Genomic DNA, 24,133 nt, shown 5'->3' with positions numbered 1-24,133 from the left:
AGATGTGCTTTTCACGACAGCTGAGAGGAAAACTGGGGTGCAGACACCTCACCCTAACCTATGCTGAACAGATAATGTGTCAGAGAACAATGGAAAACCAGTCAAGTTTGAAACACGTGCTGGCCAAGCAAACACATGTTAATGAAATTACTAAAGCCCTTCAATTTAGAAAGCCTCAGGAGAAAATGTAAATCAGGAATTTATTTTCTGCATTTAGTTTAATCTCCCCTTCATTCTAAACTTCCTGTTGTGTGCTTTTTTGCTTAGAGTTGCATATTGGTTATTTAATTGTCTTTCATATCAACTCTCTATCACTTTACCAGAAATCTGAACAGACGTGTAATAACTCTGTGTGACTTTAGAATCACCTTTCTTGTGACATTAGTGTATTTTTACTTTCCTAGCATTTCAAATTTTACAAAAATGGCTCACAATAACAATTCCATACATGCACAAAATAGTTTTTATTACTGAGATTCCCGTCCCTCTCTTCCCCATACCCCTGCCTGCTTTCTGGCAGTTCCCTTCAACTTCCATGCGCCCACCATGGTCTGCACACACGGTGTATTTTGTGCAGACTGCGCCCTTCTCGATAGGGACACGTCATTTCTTTTGTATCAACATTTAACTCACAGCTTTACTTACTCTGGATTCTTTACTAGGAGGGTCTGGATGAAGTCCGTGGCCAGTTGTGAAACTGAGGAGAAAGTTTCTTCTGAATAATCTACGTTGACTTGAGAAATATTCAGGTATGTTTCTTGGTTATCTTCTCCTACAAAGGGCGATGTGTGAGTTAACAGCATATACGCTATTACACCAATATTCCTGAAAAACACGAGGGAGAAGACACTATTACACCAACATTCCTGAAAGACAGATGAGGGAGAAGGAAGTTTAAAAGGTCTATTAATTTAACAATATTTATAGATAACACAATAAATAGTACACAAGTTCCTGTCCTCAAAACTGGCAGTAAAAAAAGACTTAAACTGCTTCAAGAGATTACTGTATTTTAAAACCTAAAATAGTTACAATACTTCCATTGGCCTCACAAAGAAAACAGAGTCCACATATATGTTACATATAATATCAACATAATCCAATGAAAATATTATTTTATCTACAGTCTATACAACCTTTGGTATAGACACATGATGGGAACATAAGACAGCTGCATTTTAAGTCTGTCCAATTACACAATAATGATGTAGCCAGGGTTTTGTGCAAACTCAGTCTGCAAGTTTGGCAAAGCCCAAGGTTGGAAGGGCAAAAACTTTCAAATGTAAATATGTTAAGGACAAGGCTGGTCAGGAGCTAGGGCAAGACAACACAGCAGACTTTACACATTTATCAGTAATCAGACCTTTGTATCGTTACAAACCCATTAGATTCAAACAATCAGGAGAGTAAGGCTAAAGTAAGTCAGTCGGTCTGTCGTGGCAACAGAAATTCCATGGCCCATCCTAGTGCTGACTCCTGCTCAGCAAATACCGTGCCGATCCCTTCTAGACTCGCAGAGCATGGCAGAGAGTCACGCCAAGCTATGAGGGACACACAAGCCAGCTTCCGGAGTGTGTGTCACTGAGGCTTCCTAGCTCTTACTCAGCTGAGGTGACTAGCGAGGGGAGTTTCTATCTCTGCACCTCTGGCTCAAGAGCTCACTGAAAAGGACAGGCACGTAAAATGTCTTCAATGACCTCTTTGGAATAGAATCTTTGACAGAAAGCCTTATTCTTAATATTAAACTTGCTTTTATAAAAGCTAAGTATCTATTATGCAGTTGTGAAGGCTGGTGTCTAGATAACCAATAGACTCTCACCACATATCTGTCGCGGTGGTAATGGGGTCATAGTTGAGGATTTCTGGAGCTGAAAGAGAAAATTAAATTAAGACTCAACACAGGCAAACTTGAAAACAAAATAATCACCTTACATTAAATTACGACTTGATTTGGCTATGGAAGGCAGAGTAAGAGAACGCCAACAGGAATGTAGTGGGGCTTTAATCATCTTGAGATTCTGCACAGCTGATAGTGTGGACATGGCATGAAGAAGTGCTTCTGTTTCTCTCCTCTGCTTTCTGCCTATTTGCTACTCATTTCCCTTTTAGGCTTTTCTCCCTGCATACAAAGTCAGTATAAACATGCACTGTGCTTTTGCACGTAGCCAATGTCCTGTGAGCTGTTCCAAATGTGTAACCTGTTCCTGTATTCACTGCCCCTCATTTAATGAGTCATAACCATGTTTGAATGCACTAAACTTCCTGAATCAAATGAATCCTAGTACTGTGTGATCTAAAATACGTGAGGATTTTTCTGTTTGTTTTGGTAAGTACTCCACCATATGAGTTAGCCACATCTCCATCATAAATATAGCTTTAAATAGGTATCTTTATACATTTCAAAATGATATAAAAATAAATGCATTTCTTACCTAAGTATTCAGGTGTTCCCATGATTTCTCGAAGCTCACACGCATTCCCAATTTTTCGAGACATTCCAAAATCTACAATCTTTATGTCTCCAAGTGGGTATATACTGCTCAGTAGTATATTCTGCGGCTAAATAAAGCACACAAAAGAGATGAGCAATGCACAGCAGAGGGGGTGAAGGAGTCTACCTTGCTGCTCAGCTCTTTGCATCCTTACAGAACTTCAGCCAACACCGCTCAACTGCCAGTTAGGAGAAGCCCACATTTAATGACGAAGAAAGTAAAAGGCGGCCAACAAGTTTCAGTTTGTAAGACACTGGGCTGATTATGACATATGGATTATGCAGTTATAAAGACAAGAACACTAAATTCTGCCCACAAAAAGTTTAAGTGGGCCGGGCGGTGGTGGCGCACGCCTTTAATCCCAGCACTTGGGAGGCAGAGGCAGGCGGATCTCTGTGAGTTCGAGACCAGCCTGGTCTACAGAGCTAGTTCCAGGACAGGTTCCAAAGCCACAGAGAAACCCTGTCTCGAAAAACCAAAAAAAAAAAAAAAAAAAAAAAAAGTTTAAGTGGTGAACACACACACACACACACGCACACACAAACATGCAGTCTTGGCGGTAGAGACGATGCTCAGACTGAGTCTGTCAATGAGAAAGGTGCTCTGGGAGACAGCAGGGTAAGCATGCAGGAGTTACACGCATATGCATGTCCAGGGCAGAACGTGGTTCTATACAGTGTGACGGATGGTCCTAGACGAGCTGGGCCTGACTGTCCTGAGGTGTATGGCTCAGACAATAAGCTGTATCTGTATATGTGCGTGTCCTCCGCTGTTTCCCTTTATTACTGTAGGTATGATAAAGCACCCTATCAGAACCCATTATAAATGCAGAAGTGGTGCTCACAAAGTCTGTGCAAAAATCCTAATAGTCTTTTAACTTAGGGACTAATGCCAGGCTTCACGTTAAATCACAAGACGACTATAGGAGACAAGTAAACTCTGCTGTCAGCTTCATGGTCGCAGTGTGAAAAGCCAGGTTTACAGGCCACCCCGACGTCAAGTGCTCGGAGGTGCCGTGGGACAGTTTGCATTACGCAGGACAAAGACCAAACAGATTCACAGCTAATCATCCTGGCACTTACTATGCTGCCCTTCCCCAACCACATGATTACAGGAGAAGGGGCAGGGAGGCCAGATGATAAAAATTTCGTCCCCCTCCACAGGGAAACAAAAATGTGGTTTTTATCTTCGTTTTGCTTTGTTTTTAAGGGGATAGGATAAAGAGCTGGGCAGTGTACAGTTAAATTTATAGAACTTTCAAATGTACAGAATCCACAGGTGGAAAAAGAGTTGGAAATTAGAGACAGGTCTGGGTTATGCTAGGCAACTATTTTGGAATTATATTATGAAGGTGGCAGAGGAACCCAAAGGCTCATGCAGGCCAACTATACAGACAGAGAGAATCCAGGGGGGTAACAAACGTGTTACTTCGGACTACAAGGCCTGGGAGTGGCTGTGCAGGAAAGACAGACAGACCATGGCTCTCGGGACTGACTAAACTACAGAGACAGACCACACGACACCTCAGAGAAAGGGGAATGAGATGCAGAAGCAGAGGGATGAGGAACAACAGGAGGGGATCAGGCAGTCAGCAGAACCAATCACTTCAAAGGGAGGAGGAGCCAGGCAAGGTGGATATGCCTTGGCGCAGGACGGATAGATTACATGTAAGGGTGCTGGATTTTAGGTGGTATGATTCACGCTTAGCACACAGGCAGCCTCTCCTGACTCAGTACAAAGCGAAGCCCAATGCAGCCCGACACAGGCAGAGGCACCCATGGGTCTAGACCACGATAGGCCCTATTTCTACCAAGGCCAGCCTGACACTGAGCTACCAAGGACAGAGAAAGAACAGCAATGTTAGTTTAAATCACATTACCAACCTTTAAGTCAAGGTGAACAATGTTATTCTGATGTAGATAATCCACTCCTTCAAGTATTTGTTTAATGAGCCTGACAACATCATTTTCAGATACCATTTCAGCCACCTCAGGTAAACACAGGTTAAAAATTTCCCCACCTGCAGCACTGAAAGAAAATTCAAATAGAACTATTAAAATCATTTATCTAAAAATGACCTTTAAATATTGCATACCCATTAAGCAAATGTTCATGTAAACGTCCATGCTTGTATAGCATCTCCGTGGCTGTCAAGACTAAGATAGATGTTGTATGTAGGGTACAGTGGTCTCAAACTTAAGTTCCAAGCACCAATACTTTACACTGCCGCTGTAAGCTGTCACGGATTGATCTGCACACAGCATGCCAAGGAAAATCATGAGGATTTGCTGCTGACACCTGGTTTATGACAACACAGGGAAAAATATCCGCTGGTAAGGAACATGTCTGAAGGAGCCAATGACACACAGCCCACTCCATCCTACCCACTCAACAGTGACACACACCCCACTCCATCCTACCCACTCAACAGTGACACACAGCCCACTCCATCCTACCCACTCAACAGTGACACACAGCCCACTCCATCCTACCCCACTCACCAAAACCTTTTGAACATTCACAAAAACTAACTGTATTGTCTGACTTGAGGTATCATGATAAAGGCAACGTAAGTACCAGATATTTCACAATTAGAAACTACAAAACCAGTCATGGGAAGGCAATATAGGAAAACTGCAATTTGGAAAAAGAAATAAGTTTATACTCATGAATATTTAATATACTAGCCTCTTCTTTCCACATAGTTCCCCAAGGTCTCTGGAGGAAGAAGCAGGAATCCATGGTGTGGATGGCAACACATTTACCCCTCCCTTTCTAGTTCCACTATTTACTGTAACTAAAAATGCCAGTCAAGAATAGAGTGGCCCAACTGCATTCCTGCAGCGGCACCGAGATGAGATTGGCAATTACAATACTGCAAATGCAATTCTCAGAAGGTGAAAACAGAGAGATGACACACGAAGTTCTCAGAACTTGTGTGCTAAGCACTGTACAAGGTGCAGATGTACCATGAACTGCGAAAACCATAGCAAGCAAGACACGGGTCAGCGGGTACTCGTGGAGGCGCCACAAAAATCAAGACTGCGTATTGTGGCTGTTGCTAAGTTGGCTAGCACAGTGGACGTTCACAATGGACAGAACTCTGTAACTTCCCAACAAAAAGCGTGTCTCGTCTTGGTCCTGCACAATTACAGCTATTGCGTGTTAATTACCAGCAACTTCCCCTTTAGGCTGCTCTGTTTCAAGGGCAGCTTTTGTCTCATGGCTTCAAAAAACTAATCAGTTTATGCCACAATCAATTTTAGTTTGCTTAAAACTCAGCACTAAACACTTCATGTGTCCGTTTAAAAAACGTGTTCCCCTTACTAGTTCTGAAGGTATTCGCCTCATTGCCCGCACACACACTTTTAAAGCATTCAGTGTGGGCAAAGTGGGGATGTGCTTACTTGTCATTCTCAGAGCCCTAAATTCATAAAGAGACGCAACAAGACCACCGCAGCAAAGCAGCCAAAGAGAGGACTGGAAAGCCACTGATACATTTAACTGGAAGGTAATACTTTTTTGTGGGCTATGTGTTTCGATAAAAATAAGAAGATCTAAAACTTACTTACAAGTGACAAGGTAATTAGAAGAACCCCACTTTGATTTACAAAAACACAATAGAACTCGAAGAACTCCTAGCTATATTAATTGCTAAAGGAAGTTTTATGTGTATTTATAAAGTCAGCAAATGCAGAAACTCAAAAAAGGACTTTCTAAAATGATCATGGGGGTTCAGACACTGTATATATAGTTAGATATGCATTTATTCTTTGAGCCAGCAATCAGCTCCCAGATTTACCTGAGATAAAGCCATCTGTGTAAGACAAGCAGAATAAAGCGCTAAGCCATACATGGAGTCCTCTGGAATCAGCCATCCATGGGGACATGGAAGACAGAGCGACACAGCAGGTGCTCACGACCCCTGCCCATCAACACACGCACATGCACGCACACACAAGCACCAAACATTTTTACATGTCTGAGTTTTAAATTGTGCATACCTTTTTTACAGTTAAAATGATTTTTAATAAGGAGTTTTTTTTTTAATGAAACCCCAACACTGAATATAAACAGAAGCAAATGCACCTAACCTAACCCTGTAACTCTGACTCTCTGAAAACATGCCATTGCGGGCAATACTTTAGTTTAAAAGAACAGCAAAAAGGGGGGGGGGGATCTTGTCACTTGCTGCTAGGTGTTGTCTTAGCAGGTTTATTCTGAATTGCCAGATACCACCCACTGTAACCAGGGTGTCATGCAGAGTGGGCTGACCTGGTTCAGCTGGGGAAGGCTCAAGGGATCTTAGTGTGCAGAACCAGGAAGTCTCTAGACACTAACTCAATCTCATCAGACAGAACGGGTAGGAGATCTAAAGCCTACCTGACAAATGTCAATCTTTGATAAACTTGGCATGAAGGAAAATCATGGAAGAAGCCGATTAGGCCCACTAATTGATCATAACGGGTTACCTTTACTTGACTCTAGCTAACAGTTCAACGAAAGCATGAAAACATAGTGAAAAAGGGGAAAGGAACACTTTTATCAGAAGAACGCCAGCTTAAATAAATTTAAATATACAATTTACGTAAATACATGTAGAGAGAATAATGGGATTAGAACGAAGCACGTCCTGACACCCACGGTGACTGCTAAGGCCAGCAAGCATGTCAAGGACCACAGGAACGCCGGAGGAACGGCTGTCAAGGAGAAGGGTATTTACTAGGTCATCACTCAGATTAGTGACAACTGCAAAGGGAGGCTGTCCCTTTATAACGAATGGGAGATCCGGCAGACCGCCGTACTCATCTCCAAATTTAAAAAAACCAGCTGATGCTAATGCCACCTGATGTGACGTACTAACACGTGCAGTCTTCCAGGGACTCAGTGAAGACGGCACAAGGTCAACAACCGAGGAATCAAAGCGAAGAATGCGTGAATGTTAACTGTATTATGTTTCCAAGTCTTCAGAGATTTGAATTTTGTAGAATAAACGTGAGTACATGGGATGGTTTGTGGTAGGAATTTAAACTGTAAACTGTCAAAGTAAAAGACCCCACCATTTCGTTTTCACTGTATAAGACAAAAGACATATGTCTCCTTGTTACAGCAAACCTGTCTGGCCAAACTGTGTGAATTAAATGAAAGCGCCCAGGGTGGCTGCCACCTCGAAAGTGATAGACACAATTAAGCCCCAGTCCTAGCAATAAATTTTAGTCGTAGCCACTTTATGAGATTAAATATACTAATCTACTCAAACACTTGCTGAGAGCTCGTTATATTTCAGCCGGGCAGTGAGGTCACAACAGTTCCTAAGTCATTGGGAGAGGTCTCTAGACCCATTTCCGACTGTAAACACAGGCTATGCATGACATGCATCGTGTTTCTGAGAGACTCCTGCTGCTTCACCTGAGCTCCAGCAGGATTGACAGACACAGTCAGGGTCCTGTACGTACTCATCCTCCAGTCTTTCCTTAACTGTTTCTATGCTAGCTGCCTTTCCCATAGCTTACAGGAAGGTAGCTCTATTTAGAGGAAAGGCTGCTAAGAATCTTTGACAAAAGTCATCATAAACTATATAAAAACTGAAGTGGCGTTGCTATCCTAGTCTTCCTTGTTACTCTACCTTACTCTGCCGGCTCTAGATCAGACTTTGCTACGGGGTCTGGTTCTGGGGACGCACACACTGTTCGCTGCTCAGGAAACCCCATGCCAGCTTAACCTTAGAAAAGCAGCACTTTCATTCACAAATTAATTCTAGCCACATCTACTTCCTTGCACAAAACAATTGGTTTTCAAAAACTATATAAACAAATCTCCACTTCCTTACAACAGCAACACTAACATAAAAGCCCTGGGAGCCGGGAGGTGACTCAGCAGGTGATAGGCTTGCCACAGGAGTCCTGACCACCAGGCAGGTGTGGTGGCCCACCCACAATGCTAACGCAAGGCAGGAATCTCAGGAGCCAGCAGGCCAGGCAGATCAGCAGAAACAGTGAGCTCTGGGTCCAGTGGAAGGTCTGCTCTGATACATGAGGTGGAGACCAACTGAGAGGACAGCTAAACTCTATCTCCGATCCCCACATCGAGCTTGTGTGCTACACACACACACACACACACACACACACACTCTATAGACACATAACTGTGCAAATAAAATAGGACAAATACACTTAGAAATTCAACGGGCAATGATGTACACTGGCAGGCAAAAAGAATCACTATAGTTTGTAGCCTTATTTTCTCTAAAATAGCACTTTTCTTTAATAGTTTGTGCTAAATTGGCATAAATTACTTTATTAAATTTAATTAAAGCATAATTACTTTATTAAAACCTATCAAAACCTGAGATAAACTCAGTACTAATTTACCTGATCTCTTTCCAGTGTTGTTTATCTTCAAAAAAAAATTCTAATTGTCTGTACTGGATGTTAATCTGTGCGTCAGCAGGCCATGGCGGTCTGAGCATTTTGGTGTTCCCAATGTTTTACTAACAAGAGATTTTTCCCTCTCTTTTGGCCACAGTTCCTGACACTCCTTTCACATCCTATGCACTGTACATATCTTAGTGACGTTGGAGGCACATCTCTGGGCAAGCTTCTTCCTGAGTCATTTTCTTAGGCATTTTTATTCAAACAGGTTTGGTTTTAGTTTTTAGTCATAAAAATGACTTTGATTTTATTTACCATTATTTTCTAGAAGAAAATCTCAATTTGTGTACTATTTATATGGAATCAAATTCTTGCAACTATATTCCCAAATTATTATGTTGTCTTTTGTTTATTACCTGCTATTAATTAGTTTTGGTATGTAAGTATGAAGCTAAACATTTAGTCTTGTCAAAAACATACAAACATAAAGGAGTATTTTTTAACAAGCACCTATAAATTTTGTCAGACTGTTATTATTACCTCTGCCATTTCATAGCACGTTCCACCAATCACAACAAACACCCTGAGTCCATGAGAACGCACACACTTACTATTGAGTCCATGAGAACGCACACACTTACTATTGAGTCCATGAGAACGCACACACTTACTATTGAGTCCATGAGAACGTACACACTTACTATTGAGTCCATGAGAACGCACACACTTACTATTGAGTCCATGAGAACGCACACACTTACTATTGAGTTCATGAGAACGCACACACTTATTATTGAGTCCATGAGAACGCACACACTTACTATTGAGTCCATGAGAATGCACACACTTACTATTGAGTCCATGAGAATGCACACACTTACTATTCTAACACCAGGATGATTTCGGTGGCCGTCTCGTAGACCTCGTGCAGATTGATCACGTGGGGACAGGCCCTGGCCAGCTCCAGCACGGCTATCTCGTGCAAAATCTCTGCCCGGCAATCCTGGCCTCTTCTCCTCTTTTTCAGAAATTTTGCAGCATACTCTTGGCCCGTAGATTTTGATATACATTGTCTAACAACAGCAAACTTTCCTCTAGAGAGAAAGAAAAGGGCGGTTTCATATCTTCAACTTAAAGTGAATTCGTTCACATCTGCGCCATTGTTTCCTCTATAAGCTGAATCAAATACCGTTTGTTCTTTTATAAAGTCTACAATGCTACCACACAAAATGCAGACTAACTATCTCAGCAGGATAATCAACTTATTTTTAGTATTAGTGTGACACAATTTCAGCATACCTGATAGTTTTGTTTGCCTACCAACAACTTCATGCTTCTAATAGACACCTAAGAGATACGGAGTCTATTCAAATGCATTTTTTGACCAGCAAAGAAATTTGGGGTTATCAACAGTTTGGCACAAGCACACCCAGTAATGCCACGCTAATCTTTCTAAGAAAGTACAAATGCTTTTATCTCTCTAACAGAAATACTTAGCATCCTACCCAAAGTTAAAGCACAAAGACTATTCCTCCTGGTATATGCATCTATTACAGCATTTACTTTTACAAAGATGTAAAGTTATTCTGAAGCAAGGATTATTTTAAGAAATAATAAAAGCTATTGATTTGTACACTCCAAAAAATGCATACATACCCTCAAATAAGAAGGTTTACTTTCCTTTCTGGAGGGTTTTCAGGTCGAAGCCTATTGCAAACCCTCTTTTTCAGGGTTTTAGGATAAAACCTCACCTTATAAAGTTTAATAACAAACTAGGAAGCCAAGAAAGCTATGTATTTGAAAGACACAGTTTGCAGGTGTGATGACATCATGACGCTAGTCACGTGACAGATTGTGTCCTTTTTTCAGATTGAAGCCTATCACAAACCTTCTAGGCCTTACTCTGAAAGACCCCAATTTAATAACCTTCATGTTAAGAATAAACCACACTCTGGTTTTTGAAACCACAGGTACAAACAAATCTTCAGAAAGCACGTTATTTTAACTCCACTGCTGCAGTTACTCTCAGAAATAGACTTCTAATGGATGGTCAGCTGGTAGTGTGGTCAACCATTTAACCCACGTGGTGCTCACAGTGTGTGGGGTTAGGAGAATAAGTTGCTTGACTGGATTTTATCTTTTACTCCCAAGAACCAAAATGACATATTCCTCTTCACTGCTTCCTAATTACATCAAAACCAGTGTTAATAATCTAAACTGTATAGCTAATAATTAAAAATAAAACATACAAGCTATAATCTGAGCCCTACATTTATTAAAACATACTGTAACTAAATAATGCTACACGTACAAACCTGATACTTTATTGCTAAGTGCCAGGAATTAAACAATGGAATATGAATTTCTAGCTTTCTTGTCTCACAACTATGGAATAACTTCTTCCCTTAAAATGACTTTGCTTCTCTATTAACTTTCACATTTACTAATTCTTACTGAGATATAGAAGCAAAAACTTGTCTAAAACAGAGAGGAAGTTTGGGGTTTTATGAAGAAAACAAACCTCACCTTGTAAAGTTTAGAAACAAACTAGGAAGCCAAGAGAGCTATGTATCTGAAAGACAGTTTGCAGCTGTGATGACATCACGACACTAGTCACGTGACAGTATCGAGGCACTAGAATCACTTCAAAAACAAGTAGCAAGATGAACAAGTTTCACCTGCTTTTACCTCACTGTTTCTGGCTTTCCTGACACTTCCTACTCTTACTCCCATGAGCCAGGACAAAGTTGAGCAAATGTCATGGGCAATGAATGGTCACCTGACATGTTCAGTGCTAAGGAAAAGCACTACGAGCAAAGGAAACATTTCTGACCTCATTAATATAGTCTATAAAAACCTATGTTCTGCGAACACACAATAGCACCCGATGAGCAGCAGAGTTTGTGGACCTACTGTGATACTACACATTATGCTAGGTTTTTAAATCCACATAGAATTTTTTTTTTTTAAGACAGGGTTCTTTGGGTAGCTCTGGCTGTCCTGGAACTCACTCTGTAGACCAGGCTGGCCCACACTCAGAGCCTGTCTCCACCTCTGGAGCGCTGGGATTAAAGGTGTGCACTACCACATTTGAGATCTTGATAAAGTTATATCCATATATTAACACATAATCACACATGCATAAAGTCATACATACTGTGAAAAAAGATAGATATTTTAGCATAAATATTAGAGGCTTTAAGGGGAACGATCAAGTATCAGTTTTACATTTTAAGATGCTAGTTGCAGTTTAGAAGTATAAAAATAATCTTCAATATATAATGTTCCTGTACCAAATTTAAGACAGAGTCAAGAAAACATAAAACCTTAATAATACTAGTCCACACACACCTTCAGAGGGCAGAGCTGACTAGCTTCCCGGCAGAGAACCGCCTACCCAGTACTCTCTGCATCTACAACACACAATAAAATATGAAGGGAGGGGGAGGGGAAGCCACAGAGGAAGCTGACGTTTGAATCTGCCTCACCCTTCTAACCACAAGGCCCATGAAACTTTGCCTCAGCTGGGGGAGGGGTGGAAAAAACTTATTCAACATGTTAAAAAACAGGAACAATGCAGTTTTTTGAGAATAGTGAAAAATGAACTTAGACTTACTTTATACAGTTTCCCTTGTATTGCTAAAGGGAAATACACTCTCAAACACTGACATTTTAAAATTAAATTTTAAAGTCTAGCTGATACAGAAAGATAACTCTGTAGCTTTCCACATGCTAGATTACGTTTAAGTTACAGAATGCGCAGGCCGCACAGAGAAACATGCTCAGAACCCCAGAGTCACTTCACAAGGGTCGCACACTAAGACTGGTTGTGAGCTTGAAAGGATCTTAAAGGACAGAAAATTAAAAAATAGTATGATTTTTAATTGCCAAGGTTAAAAATTAAACGCACCAGTATCTACCATGTGAGTCACTGGCTCAAAGCAATTCAAAAGCACAATTTAGGTCTCTTCCATGACGACATCTGATGCCGGCATTTTAGCAGTCTGACTTGGTTTTAATCAGCTCCTAACATGAGCTTTTGCTTTAAAATGTGTAAAAGCAAACTAACTGCAACTCGTGGTGGCTCCTATGACACCAGCTCTGTAAGACAACTCAAAGCTCAGAGCGGGCGCACTCACATTCTCTACAAAGTTAAAGGGAGAAGCCCTTAGTAGCTACTAGGCCTATTGTTTTCAGAGTCAAACTAATGAAGTTACTCATCCAAACAGTGACCTAGAAAAATAGGTGAGAAGGTTTCTTGTGGTATAGATTAAACGAGTCATGGTCTAAGTATCTGTTCAGAGCAATTTCCAGACATTTGGCAATAAAAGGCAACTTGAACATATTTAGTCTATCTTCTCAACTAAGAACAAAAGAGCACACAACTAAGACCATCACACAAATTCTGATCCAGAGCCAAGGCAGCTCGAGTAGCTTCTAGCTCAGGTGGAGTAACATCATGGTGTATGACACAGACAGGACATGTGCAGTGATCAAAGGGGATGGAAGAAAGGGAGGAGAGAGAGGAACAATGTACAGGAGGCAGACGGGCACCTAATGGCATGCTGGGTTTCTTCACTAGTCTGCTTACAACCCAAAGAGGAAGCTATTAACAATGCTGTGTCTAATACAGGCCTCTCTTTTCAAGAGAAACAATCAGAAGCAGAATGAGGTCCAGAAGAGGGAAACTGCACCAAGGAAGGCGATCTGGATACTGGATCACCTGATAAGCACTTGAGGGAACCAGCAATGTTCAGCTTTGTTTAAACATGTGAGAGACTACTACCTCAACAGCACTTAAGGGAATCAGCGGTGTTCAGCTTTGTTTAAACGTTTGAGAGACTGCTACCTCAACATTTACTGCGTGCAGCTACAAAAAAAAAAAAAAAAAAAAAAAAAAAAAAACCCTGTGTCCGTCAAATAGAGATTAGCAGAGTAGAAAGCAAAATATTCTATAGCGAGGAGAGAGGGGTTCATCTTTATGTCATGAAAGCAGGGCTGTGTGAGACAGCTGAAAACGTAGAAAGCCAGGGCTAGCCTCTGCTAAACATCAAAGACGCCAGCAAAGAATTAGAGTTCATGGTCAGCAAATCTGAGGCTCCACACGGGGATTTTCAGGCTAAAGTAATCATATCAGCAAAAACAGACTTTATAGATCGCTGTAGCATAAAACAAAACACTGACCTCCACATATATATATGACCACGGTCGTCTAAACTTCACAACCACACTTAATTTAAACCTAAGGAGACACACAACAGATAAATAACTGGGCATAGCTTTTCTAATTCTCAAGCATATCAAAACTACTGCAGTACTAAGTGTCAAGGGCACCGTTGGCCATGAGAAAGATGCATCTGATTAAGCCAAGGCAGAATTCATACAGCTTCTATTTATAGGACACCAGCTCTCTGTGATATAAATTGTGATATCAGACAGGAGTCAAATATTCTTTGTTTATGAAAGTGTGTGTGTGTGCGCGCGTGTGTGAAGCATCTCTCTATTTCTCTCTTAGAAAAACACCAGAAATGGAAATAAATGTATTCAAACCACAGCATATAACACCACACTAAGCACTTCACAAACATTAGGTGACTTAACCCTGAAAATTCTAAATGAGTTAAATGCGAGCATCCGCGTAGGATCCGCATCTCTTCTTAAGATGATACCGGCACTTACAGGTACGTTTAACAGCTAAAGTCACCCAGACACCCAGTGGCAGAGCCCAGATGGGGGCCTGGCAGCCTAAGTTGCCCCTTCCCACTCACAGACACAGGAAGAGCTGAGCTCTGAAGCTGGGTGGACCCTTGGACATGAACTCCTCCACAGATGTGACTTTCTAGTCACCTAAGAGAGCAGAGGTGGCGGCTTTTCTTTCTAATTACTGATAGTGGTCCAAGTGAGCTTTAGAGCAGAAATAAAACATTTGAATTTAGACAGCAGACATATCAAAGTCTCCTTACCTCCCGAGTTCTTTCGACATAAGTGTATAGAAATTATTAAAACTTTCCGTCTTCATTGGCGTTTGAGGCGTGGTGGTCAGCAGGCCGGAGACACTGCGGCAATCGAATCTTCTCCGAGACATGGTAGATGATGGCAGGTCTGCTTCTCTGGGCACACACTTTTACCTGCTAGAAGGGGAGACAGGAAGGGAGGCTGTCACTTAAATGTAACCAAGAAAGAGAGACATTATCTCAGGCAGGATGTGCACTACAGAGCACAAGTCCAAATATAGTATTAAGACGCAACCACAGTGCAGATAGGCTGATTTCAGAAACCATGCTATTCACACGGAGAAAACACTAGAAGCTTAAACTGGTATCCCCTCCTCCATGGCACAGAAACAAAGCTACCGACTTCACTTCTAAATGAAATTGCTATAAAAACAGTAAAAATCATATGATTAAAATGGAACAAGGTGATCATTATTTGATTTGTGAATGACCCTTCTTTAAGTGACAGGTTTCACACACCTGTGCAATTTAGTGTAGCAATGTAAAGACTGTGTTTTAACTTCATATGATCAAACAAGCTTGGGGGGCAAGTTCACATTTTGTGAATTATATTACAGTCCTGTGAAACACAAAAATAGAACTTGTTCATGGACTGGCTACTTTTCAAAACTAAATCTAGAAACTCCCTTAGACCTGCAGAGTTCTTCCTAGGGAAGAGCCTAAACGCTGAGTGGGCCGTGCAGGAAAACTCAGTAATTTCGCTGGGTCAGGGACTGGCCAGAGATAATCACCAACCCAGAGTTCAAATCCGCATCTGAACTCAGACTGTCTGCAGCTTCGTGTACTTTATGTTATGTGGCCATATCTAGTGTGAAATTCCTGCTTCCTATTAACTGATATTAAAGCTTTATGAAGCCTCACTACCGAACTGCTGGTTCGTATGAGCTGAACTCCTGTAATTACGGTGGCCTCTGCCTAACAAAAGGCCAGGAATCAGTCCGCTAGCACCCTCCATAAAACCCTCTAGACTGTTCCCACTGCCACATCCCCCGCCCCACTTCCTGCTTCAGAACTGGGTTTTTTTTTTTAAATTAATTTTGCATTTTAATTCAAATGCAAACTATTCTCTTCTGTATTTCAGCAAACAGGCAGTGTGACTGGAGCACAGTTTCCTGTTCAATTCTCAAATCTGCAAACCGTTTCTCTGTAACCTTTGGTCCCACGGGGAAAACTCCTCTAGGTAGCTGGAGGAGCATCTCTAGGAGTCTAAGAGCATCAACGCAGTGCACTGGAAACACACGGAGCGGAAACGCTCGGGTCTGAATTCCACTTACTCTTCATTACTGCCACGAGGCTGTGCAGTTTTAAGTTCCCGACTGTGTCAGTCTGGTTCTTGTCGCTGTATTGGAAGGCCAATACAGCAACTGCACTATTACTAAAGAAAGAGTGTGTATTTTGGCTTACAGTTCTGGAAGTAGATGGCCAAGGAGCCTCAGACGATGGTGGCCTTCTTGCTGGAGAGTCCAGAGACATCACAAAGCATCACAAGAGACAAGGAGTATGTGCACTTGTCTGTCTCTTCCCCTCCTTTCATAAAGCCCCTAGATGCTTCATCACCATGGGGTTCTAACCTAAGGACCCTACCTAACCCTAATCACTTCCCAGTGGCTCTAACACAGCCTGAAGTCCTCCCTCTCTCAACACCTCACAATGGTTGGGTGCGGTGGGGTGCATGCCTACAAACCCAGCACTCAGGAGGCTAAAGCAGTCTGAAGGGTAAGGCAGGTAGGACAGCTGGGAGTCTGAGGCCAACCTGAACCACACGTCCGCCGGACTACACAACAAAACCTCCTCTAGGAGGGAAAGGGAGCCTCGCAATGGGGATTCAACATGAGTTTGGGATGCTAACGGCTACCATTCTAGGGCAAACTACACCTTCCTTGTATTTGTTAGTGAAATATTAACCCCCAGTAACTCACACTCAAACTGCCTTTCAGATAAGGGTGTTTGAGGCGCTAAAATGGTCAGTAAGGTAGGCACTAATGCAGTAAGACTTTGGTGTTCCTATAAGAAAACACATGAGTGCAAGGCAAGCGACAACACCGGCAGAACATGACCACAGAGGAAAGCGCCGTTTGGGTTCTGTTGTTGTTGTTTGTTTTTAAGGGTCTCACTATGTGATCCAGGTTAGCCTAGAAAACTCTGTGTAAGCCAGGGAGACCTTGAAATGGTTATAATCCTCTCACTCTCTCTCTCTCTCTCTCTCTCTCTCTCTCTCTCTCTCTCTCTCATTCTCTCTCTCTCTCTCTCTCTCTCTCTCTCATTGTCTCTCTCTCTCTCTCTGTCTCTCTCTCTCTGTCTCTCTGTCTCTGTCTCTCTCTGTCTGTCTCTCTCTCTGTCTCTCTCTCTCCTCTCTTTCACTGGGATTACAGGCCTGTGCCATCACACCCGGTGGCGTGAACTTCTTCATACTTTCCTAGTGCTGCAGACATTCAGTTCACGGGTCACATTTTATTCTCTGACAAATCAACCCAAGTATCAGTCTCTACATGGAGTTAGGCTAAGGCTTTCCGGTGCCACCTTTATTTTGAGTCCATGCTTATGGTTACACTTCCATTATTCCCATTTCCACAAATAGAAGGGCCAGGGCTCAGTCACTGACATAACTGGGCTGTAGTCCCGGCACCTTTCATCAACAAAAAAAAACATGGCAAGTAATCAGAGAGACAAGTTTATGAGTTTTTTATATAAATTTTAGATTCTAGGATATTTGCCTCTCATAGAAACTAAAACTAATAAACATTTTATGAATAGTCATTTTCTACTCTCAGTTTTCAAGAGGTAATATGATCCTTTTATGGCATGAAAGGTTTATGTTCAATTAAGCATAATTTGTAACTTTAAAAACACTGCAAAAATCTGAAACTCTAAAATCCACATATTAACACTCAACAAAGTTGCACTTTGAAAGATGACTTTTACCTCATTAAATACGAAATGAAAGACATAAAAGTTTATAGATCATATGATAAATCAGTTCAGTAACCATTATTGGCCAGGTTTTTCAAGGTCTCAACATTTGCTTTGCTTTTACGTATAGTTGATGGTGTTTATTATCCAAATCAAAGGTCAGTTCTCATTCAGAGACCATGTATGACTTCAGGCTATAATCTAAACAAAAATCAGTGTACTGTTTAATGTTATGTAGAAAAACACTATGCATTTTTTGACTAGACTTAGTTCTCACTGTATGTAATGAGTCAGGAACATCTCGGGGGAGAACATTAGACCTGGAGGATGGGGAGTGCTGTGAAATGCTCTCCTCTGGGCGAGACGTGGGCTGCATGGTGCTGTGCTAACCTGCACAAGACCACGCCGGTGAAAGTTCTAGCATGGGGAGGTGCTCCCGTGGCCCCACCCCTAGCTGAGGCTCTATCAGGAGTTGATTACCTATCAGAAGAGGGGGAGCCCCTTTCCTCTAGGAGTGTGGTCACTGAAAATTCCCCATGTGCTAATTTAGCAGCCATGCACATACAGGCCTCAGAGATAAATAAATAAATAAGACCATGAAGTTAGGAGGAAGATGTGATGCAGTCCGAAGAGAAGATGGAGGGAGGGGTGGGCACGGATACATTGTATACATTGTATACATGCATGAAATTTTCAGAGAATAATCTACACACACAGAATGGGTATTGAGAAAAGTCCGATACTGAGACCAAGAGTCCAAAGTGTGACATTCAAGTATACCAATGAGAATTAAGTGTGGCCAAGCCTGCTGTTTAGTTATATGAGGAAGAAGGGAACGTAGTTTCTCTTTAATAAAAGGAAGTGAAATGCACAGTGGTGGTCTAAATCAGATCTTATTGATCAGCCTGCTTAGAGGACTTTCCTAACTGGTCTTTGGCACGTATTAACTTCATACCCTTAGCAAATTCTTTAACACTCATGTGATGGTCACCAAAAAGGATGAGTATAGCACCGGTACTTGTATGACAACAGATGTAACCAGAAACAGAATTGGGCAATTGCAGTTTTCCAAATACATTTAAATATGCAAATGAGTTTGGATGCTCTGACTCATTTCATCGTGGCTCTCTATCTCCTGGGATACAAGTTCTGCCGCAGGACAAGACATTTCAAGAGACCAGACCATAGGCACATCTACCTATTGCTAATACCCCTGCACCGTACAGCCTTCTTGTTTGCCTCCTCCTAATTTCCTTAAGAGCTGTCAGTCTAGGTGTTTTCCTGTTTCTCCTATATCCAATGCTGCCTATAGGGGAGCACAAGTCATCTCTGGTCAACAAAGTCTTCACAAATGGGGGCTGCCTGTGATACAATACACATGAGGGCTGCCAGTCAGTTCTGCCTCTCCTTGTCTGTCCTCAAATTATCATCAAGTTCTCATTTCTAATAAACAATCCAGAGATCTTCTCTTCTGCAATTCATAGATTTATAGCCAGTTCTAATCAAGAATGTAACATTCTAAATTCAAATTACCAATTTGGCTTACTCAATTTGAAATCACTGAATATTTTATCAGATTATAGCAATAAAGACATAGGGGACTTGGTGAACTCGTGTTCATAAGCAATCAGAGACACAGTGAGATTCAGCCGTGCACTCGCGTGGTGCACACGCATGGGGTCACACACTCTTTCCAGTGTTTTCTCTAACTCCCATTACGATAACTACAATAGGAATTCAGATAGGAATCAAGGAAGGAAGGGAGGAAATGTTAGATTCGGTCTGTGCCTTGGCTGAGCTGGACAGAGAAAGCCAGCATGATGAGCATTAAATAAACAACCTGCGAACTTAAAACTTACTCACTGCAATACTCTTTCAAAGTTATCAAATGCAAAGAGCTTGTGAATGCAGAAACTACAGAGTGCAATCCTGAACGCACTGAGAATTAAGTTGCCTGCGTTGAGTCCTTTATTACCCCCAGGAACTGTAAGGTAAAACCCTCTGTGGCGTGACGCTCAAAGACCCCGAAGCTCAATATGCCCTAGCTCCGTTTCCTCTCACGCTTCAGTTTCCTATTTGATCTCCACTTCTTTGCTTTGCTTCTCTGCCTGAAACATACATCCTACCTTTCCTTAAATGGCTACTTCTTATGCATGCTCTGCCCCAGGAAGCTTTGCCTAAAACCCACAGGCTGTCTTACATGCCTTTCGTCTATCTTCAAACAAGAGGACTCTGGACACAGCACCTGAAGACTGACCGTTAGAGAGCAGCACACTTTGTGTCTGGGGACACCTACCTTTCACACCTCAGCGTGGCGTCCCTAGTGAGGATTGAAAACGTTTGACTACAAGTCTATAGGTAAGGCAGAGCAAAATGTATGTCTGGGTACATCTAAGGGTAGGCTGAACTGAGACCATCTTGAAATTGCAGTCCTGAAGCTTTCAGCGGTCTCTCATTATTTCAGCAGTTGACTAAAATAATTAAGATTTTTCTTATAGACTGTCAGTTTAAAACGAGGTCATCACAAGACCCAGAAATGTGACAATTATCTTTATCATCTACTGTAATGCAAGATTGAAAAACCATTTAGTCTGTACTTACTAATTTTTGCCCAGGTGACCCCCCATTTGCACATCAATATCTGGGTTAGCTAAGCGCTCCCTGAGAGCCCCACATTGTGCTGCCTAAAGACTGGCAAATCTAGATCTGCATGAAGGAAGTGTGAACGGCTATGGCAGGGGAGCAACTCCCCTCTCCCACATGCGCACCAACAAGGCTGAACTGCGTCCAGGAAAAAATAGACTGAAGATGTATTTACCTAGCATCCATAAAAACACAACTTCCTGCCATGTTGAGGAGGGATCTGCTTCAGTCGGCCAGGGACTGGAACACAGTCCTGTCGCAAGCAAATGATGGCTCCCACGTGCTGTGTGTTCTGATAGCGTTGTGCTGTTTGTGTTTGTCTTTAAGTACTCAACAGCAAGCATAATTCGATAATTTAATCCCCTGAAGATCACAATAGGAAGCCAAGTGACTCTAGTCCAGCCCTGGGATATGGTTTACACCAGGGTTGCAGTCCAGGCAAAGAACCCCAGCTTGACACCAGGCCAAGGCAGTAAGGCCTGCCGCCACCTCTCCCCACCTTCAGAGAAGAATAGATCCTACAGCTGTGAAGTAGGATGGAAGATGTTGAAAACCGGAAATAATGGAGGGCCAACAATTACACGGAGCTTGTCACTCATCAGGTGGAAAGCCGGGCTTCTGTTGTACAATAAATTACCACACCATTTACTAACAACACAGCCAAAGCACTGTTTGCTCAGTAGCTATCACAATGCAAAACGGAATTTAGCCCTTAAAGGATTAGAGAGACCTGCTATCTCACCATTCACGTTTCTCAGTGCTTAATACGTCCTCTTTTGGACTAGTTGGAAAGAGCAAGGAAATCAACCAAACATATTATATATAAATATTTATAAGAGGATTCATTTACATGCACAAAGTAACTGAATTAAATGCTCAGGTAAAACATAAATAGAAGGTAATTTAATGAACGATGTTCTCAAAAAATGCAACTTTTATCACAGCAACATCGTAAAAACAGACACTTGAGACCTGACTGAAAAGAACATAGAAAACCTGTCTTTTTCTAGTAGTCTGGTATAGAAAATGTAAGATAGGTATGGTTGCATGCACAGCTCTGTTGGTGGAGTCCACGAGGCCATATTCAATGGCCAGCACCCCACAGAAATAAACAGACAATCAGCTCTGAGCAGCCACGGTGGCGCACGTCTTTACTCTCAGCACTTGGGAGGCAACGGCAGGTGGCTCTCTTGAGGTCAAAGCCAGCCTGGACTACACAGTGGGACTCTGTCTCAAAAAGCAACACTCCTTTCAAACTGGGGTATATAACTCAACAGCTAAGCGAATGCCAAGGTGCAGAAAGTAAGAATTTTAGACAAAGGGGGTGTGCATTATAATATATTATATTTTAAGAAAATTTAAGGACAAAAATGCATAAATTTGTAATTGATTTTCTTGATTTGAGTTTTAAACTGAGTCTCTAAAATTAAAACTGAGAGCCTTTGACACGGAGATCCTGTTTTATAATTCTCAAATTGCTACAGAACAAAGCGTTGAAACAAGTGCGTATGTTCGCTCAGTACCAGTAAACTGTTCACTGTTAGCATAGTTTGTTTTTTTTCTCTTCCAGACAGGGGTTCTCTGTGTAAGAGTCCTGGCTGTCCTGGAACTCACTCTGTAGACCAGGCTGGCCTCAAACTCACAGAGATCCACCTGCCTCTGCCTTCCGAATGCTGAGATTAAAGGCAAGCACCACCACTGCCTGACTGTCAGTACAAACTTAAAAATGAAATTAATAAAAAATGCCTGCTATTAAATGCCTGTATTTTCTATAGATGTTATTCACACTGATTAATGAGGTCTCTACTAAAATACCACTTCCACCTTAATCAAACTGTAATTTCTTTTTTTCTTAATTTTTTATTACATGCAAGCGGAGAGGCCAGTGAGAGTAAATTCTCTCTTTCCACCATGCAGGTCCCAGGGGATCAGGACATTTGGGTTGGTGACAGGCACTTTTCCAGTAGAGCCTTCTCCCTGACCTGGAACTGTAATTTTTTACTTAATCCGAGAGAAACCGTCACCATTCTGTCCACATACAAAAAAGATTTTCAAATGATTACCGAAATGTTGTTTCTCTAACTTAAACATACTCTCATGAAGGTAAATGTGCTTTAAGAGTAAACCTTCATTTTAGAAAATTATCTAAAATGTATGTGTATCTCAAAAAAAAATAACACTTAAAATATTAAAATCAGAAAATTCAATTAATATCAGAAAAGGGTTGGGAAAGAACACGGGTCTAAAACTTGGTCACCAGCTTTTTTGAAATATACACGATTTTAAAGCAGTGTGATTCAATTTTTACGAAACTGCGCAAAACCATTTCTGGGCATCTCACCCTAAAGACGGTACAACAACGGTGTACCAATGAGAAAGTGAGTTTATTATCTCTCTGTAATAAAACTCTGCTCCTGGAGTTCAAAATCCCACGTTTCAAACGCCTCCAGTCGCCTATGTATCGCGGCAGACCTCGCCGCTAGGCTTGAAAAACTTTTTTAAAAAGTCCACACGCTATCAAACCTGCCGGCGAGGCTCGGCGTTATCGGTGCCACGGATGTCAACATGACGTCAGCCCAACACTCGGTGAATGTCATCCACGGACCTGACGCTTGAGGGTGACCGAAATCACTAAACTTTCGGATGTATTCCTTCATCCCAACTTGCAAGCTGAAGCCAGCGCGCCTCGAGTCCCCCATGCAAGCCACCGAGACCGGCCGCAAGCCGGCCGGGGAGTTCTTCGCCACTTTGTCTCCACTCCTCCTCGTCCCGAAGGGGGAAGCGGACGGAAGCGCCTTTTCCCACGGTAGGGCCGGGCCGGGAGACCGGTCCAGACCGCAGTCTGAGGCTCGGTCACCAGCACAGGGGAAAGCCGGACCGTCCGGGCAAACAGCTGCGGCTCCCCAACACCGGGGCTGACAGCGGCCCACGCGATGGCCGCCGAGTTCCACCGGGGCTGCGGGCCGAGCGCGTCCGCCCCGACGAGAAAGCGTCTCGTGGCCGCAGCACGCGAGCCCGGGACCCACCACCGCGTCCACACACACACCGTGGAGGCGATCGGGCAAGGCCCACGCTCCGGGACGGCCGCCCTGGCCCCTCGGGCTCCCCGCTGTGTCCCCGCGCCCCGCACCCCCGACGCCGGCGGACGGACGGACGGTTCGGCCCGCCGCGGGCTCTGCCCCCGACGGGGCGGCGGCTACCCAGGCTCACCTCGCTCTTTTCCCCGCTCACAGCGGCTGCTCGCCGGCGGCCGGGTCCCTGGGAGGCGACTCCCGGCGACGAGCGCCGCACGCACCGACGCCGACCGGCGCTTCTCACGGTTGAGGTTTGAAAAGTGCAGCCGCGTCTGGGGCCGCTGGACTTCGGCAGACTCCGCCCGCTCGAGTCCAAGAGCCAATCGGAGCGCGCGCGGAGGGTGGGGTCGTCACGTGGGAGGGCGGGGCGGGGCGCAGGCCAGCCGCGCGTGCTGAGGGGCGGGGCCGAAGCGGGGGGGGGAGTGGGCGGGGCCTGGGCGGGGCGCCTGGCGCCTGCAGGCTGGGCTGCTGGCAGTCTGGGACTGCAGAGCGGGTGGGTGGGGGCGGGCGCGACCTTTTCCACCTCCTGTGATCGGGGGAGGTGTGAGTCCTGAGACGCCAGAGAGGACAGAAGTAGGAGACCTGTCTGCGTCTGTGACGACCAAAGTCCTGTTCTTTAAGTCTTCCTA

General features: G+C 43.1%; 1 protein-coding gene across 2 annotated transcripts in view; it reads right to left on the bottom strand.

Annotated features, from left to right (window-relative positions):
* Positions 1-23,750, bottom strand: part of Stk17b (serine/threonine kinase 17b) — a 29,386-nt gene extending 5,636 nt beyond the window's left edge. Inside the window, exons 1-7 of one of the 2 annotated variants that reach the window (XM_057758860.1) lie at positions 23,641-23,750; positions 14,827-14,994; positions 9,745-9,957; positions 4,376-4,520; positions 2,433-2,559; positions 1,820-1,868; positions 646-825 (exon numbers count right to left, since the gene is read on the bottom strand). In XM_057758860.1, the coding sequence (XP_057614843.1) occupies positions 646-825; positions 1,820-1,868; positions 2,433-2,559; positions 4,376-4,520; positions 9,745-9,957; positions 14,827-14,948 (836 nt within the window). In that variant the 5' untranslated portion in view covers positions 14,949-14,994; positions 23,641-23,750. The remainder of the gene's footprint in view (positions 1-645; positions 826-1,819; positions 1,869-2,432; positions 2,560-4,375; positions 4,521-9,744; positions 9,958-14,826; positions 14,995-23,640) is intronic. The other variant, XM_057758861.1, reaches the window with a different exon arrangement.
* Positions 23,751-24,133: the final 383 nt, after the last annotated feature.

This window comes from Chionomys nivalis, chromosome 26, assembly GCF_950005125.1.
Source record: "Chionomys nivalis chromosome 26, mChiNiv1.1, whole genome shotgun sequence".
Classification (NCBI taxonomy): Eukaryota; Metazoa; Chordata; class Mammalia; order Rodentia; family Cricetidae; genus Chionomys; species Chionomys nivalis.
Note: the sequence above shows the minus strand (reverse complement) of the source record. Positions and strands in the feature narration are given on the sequence as shown.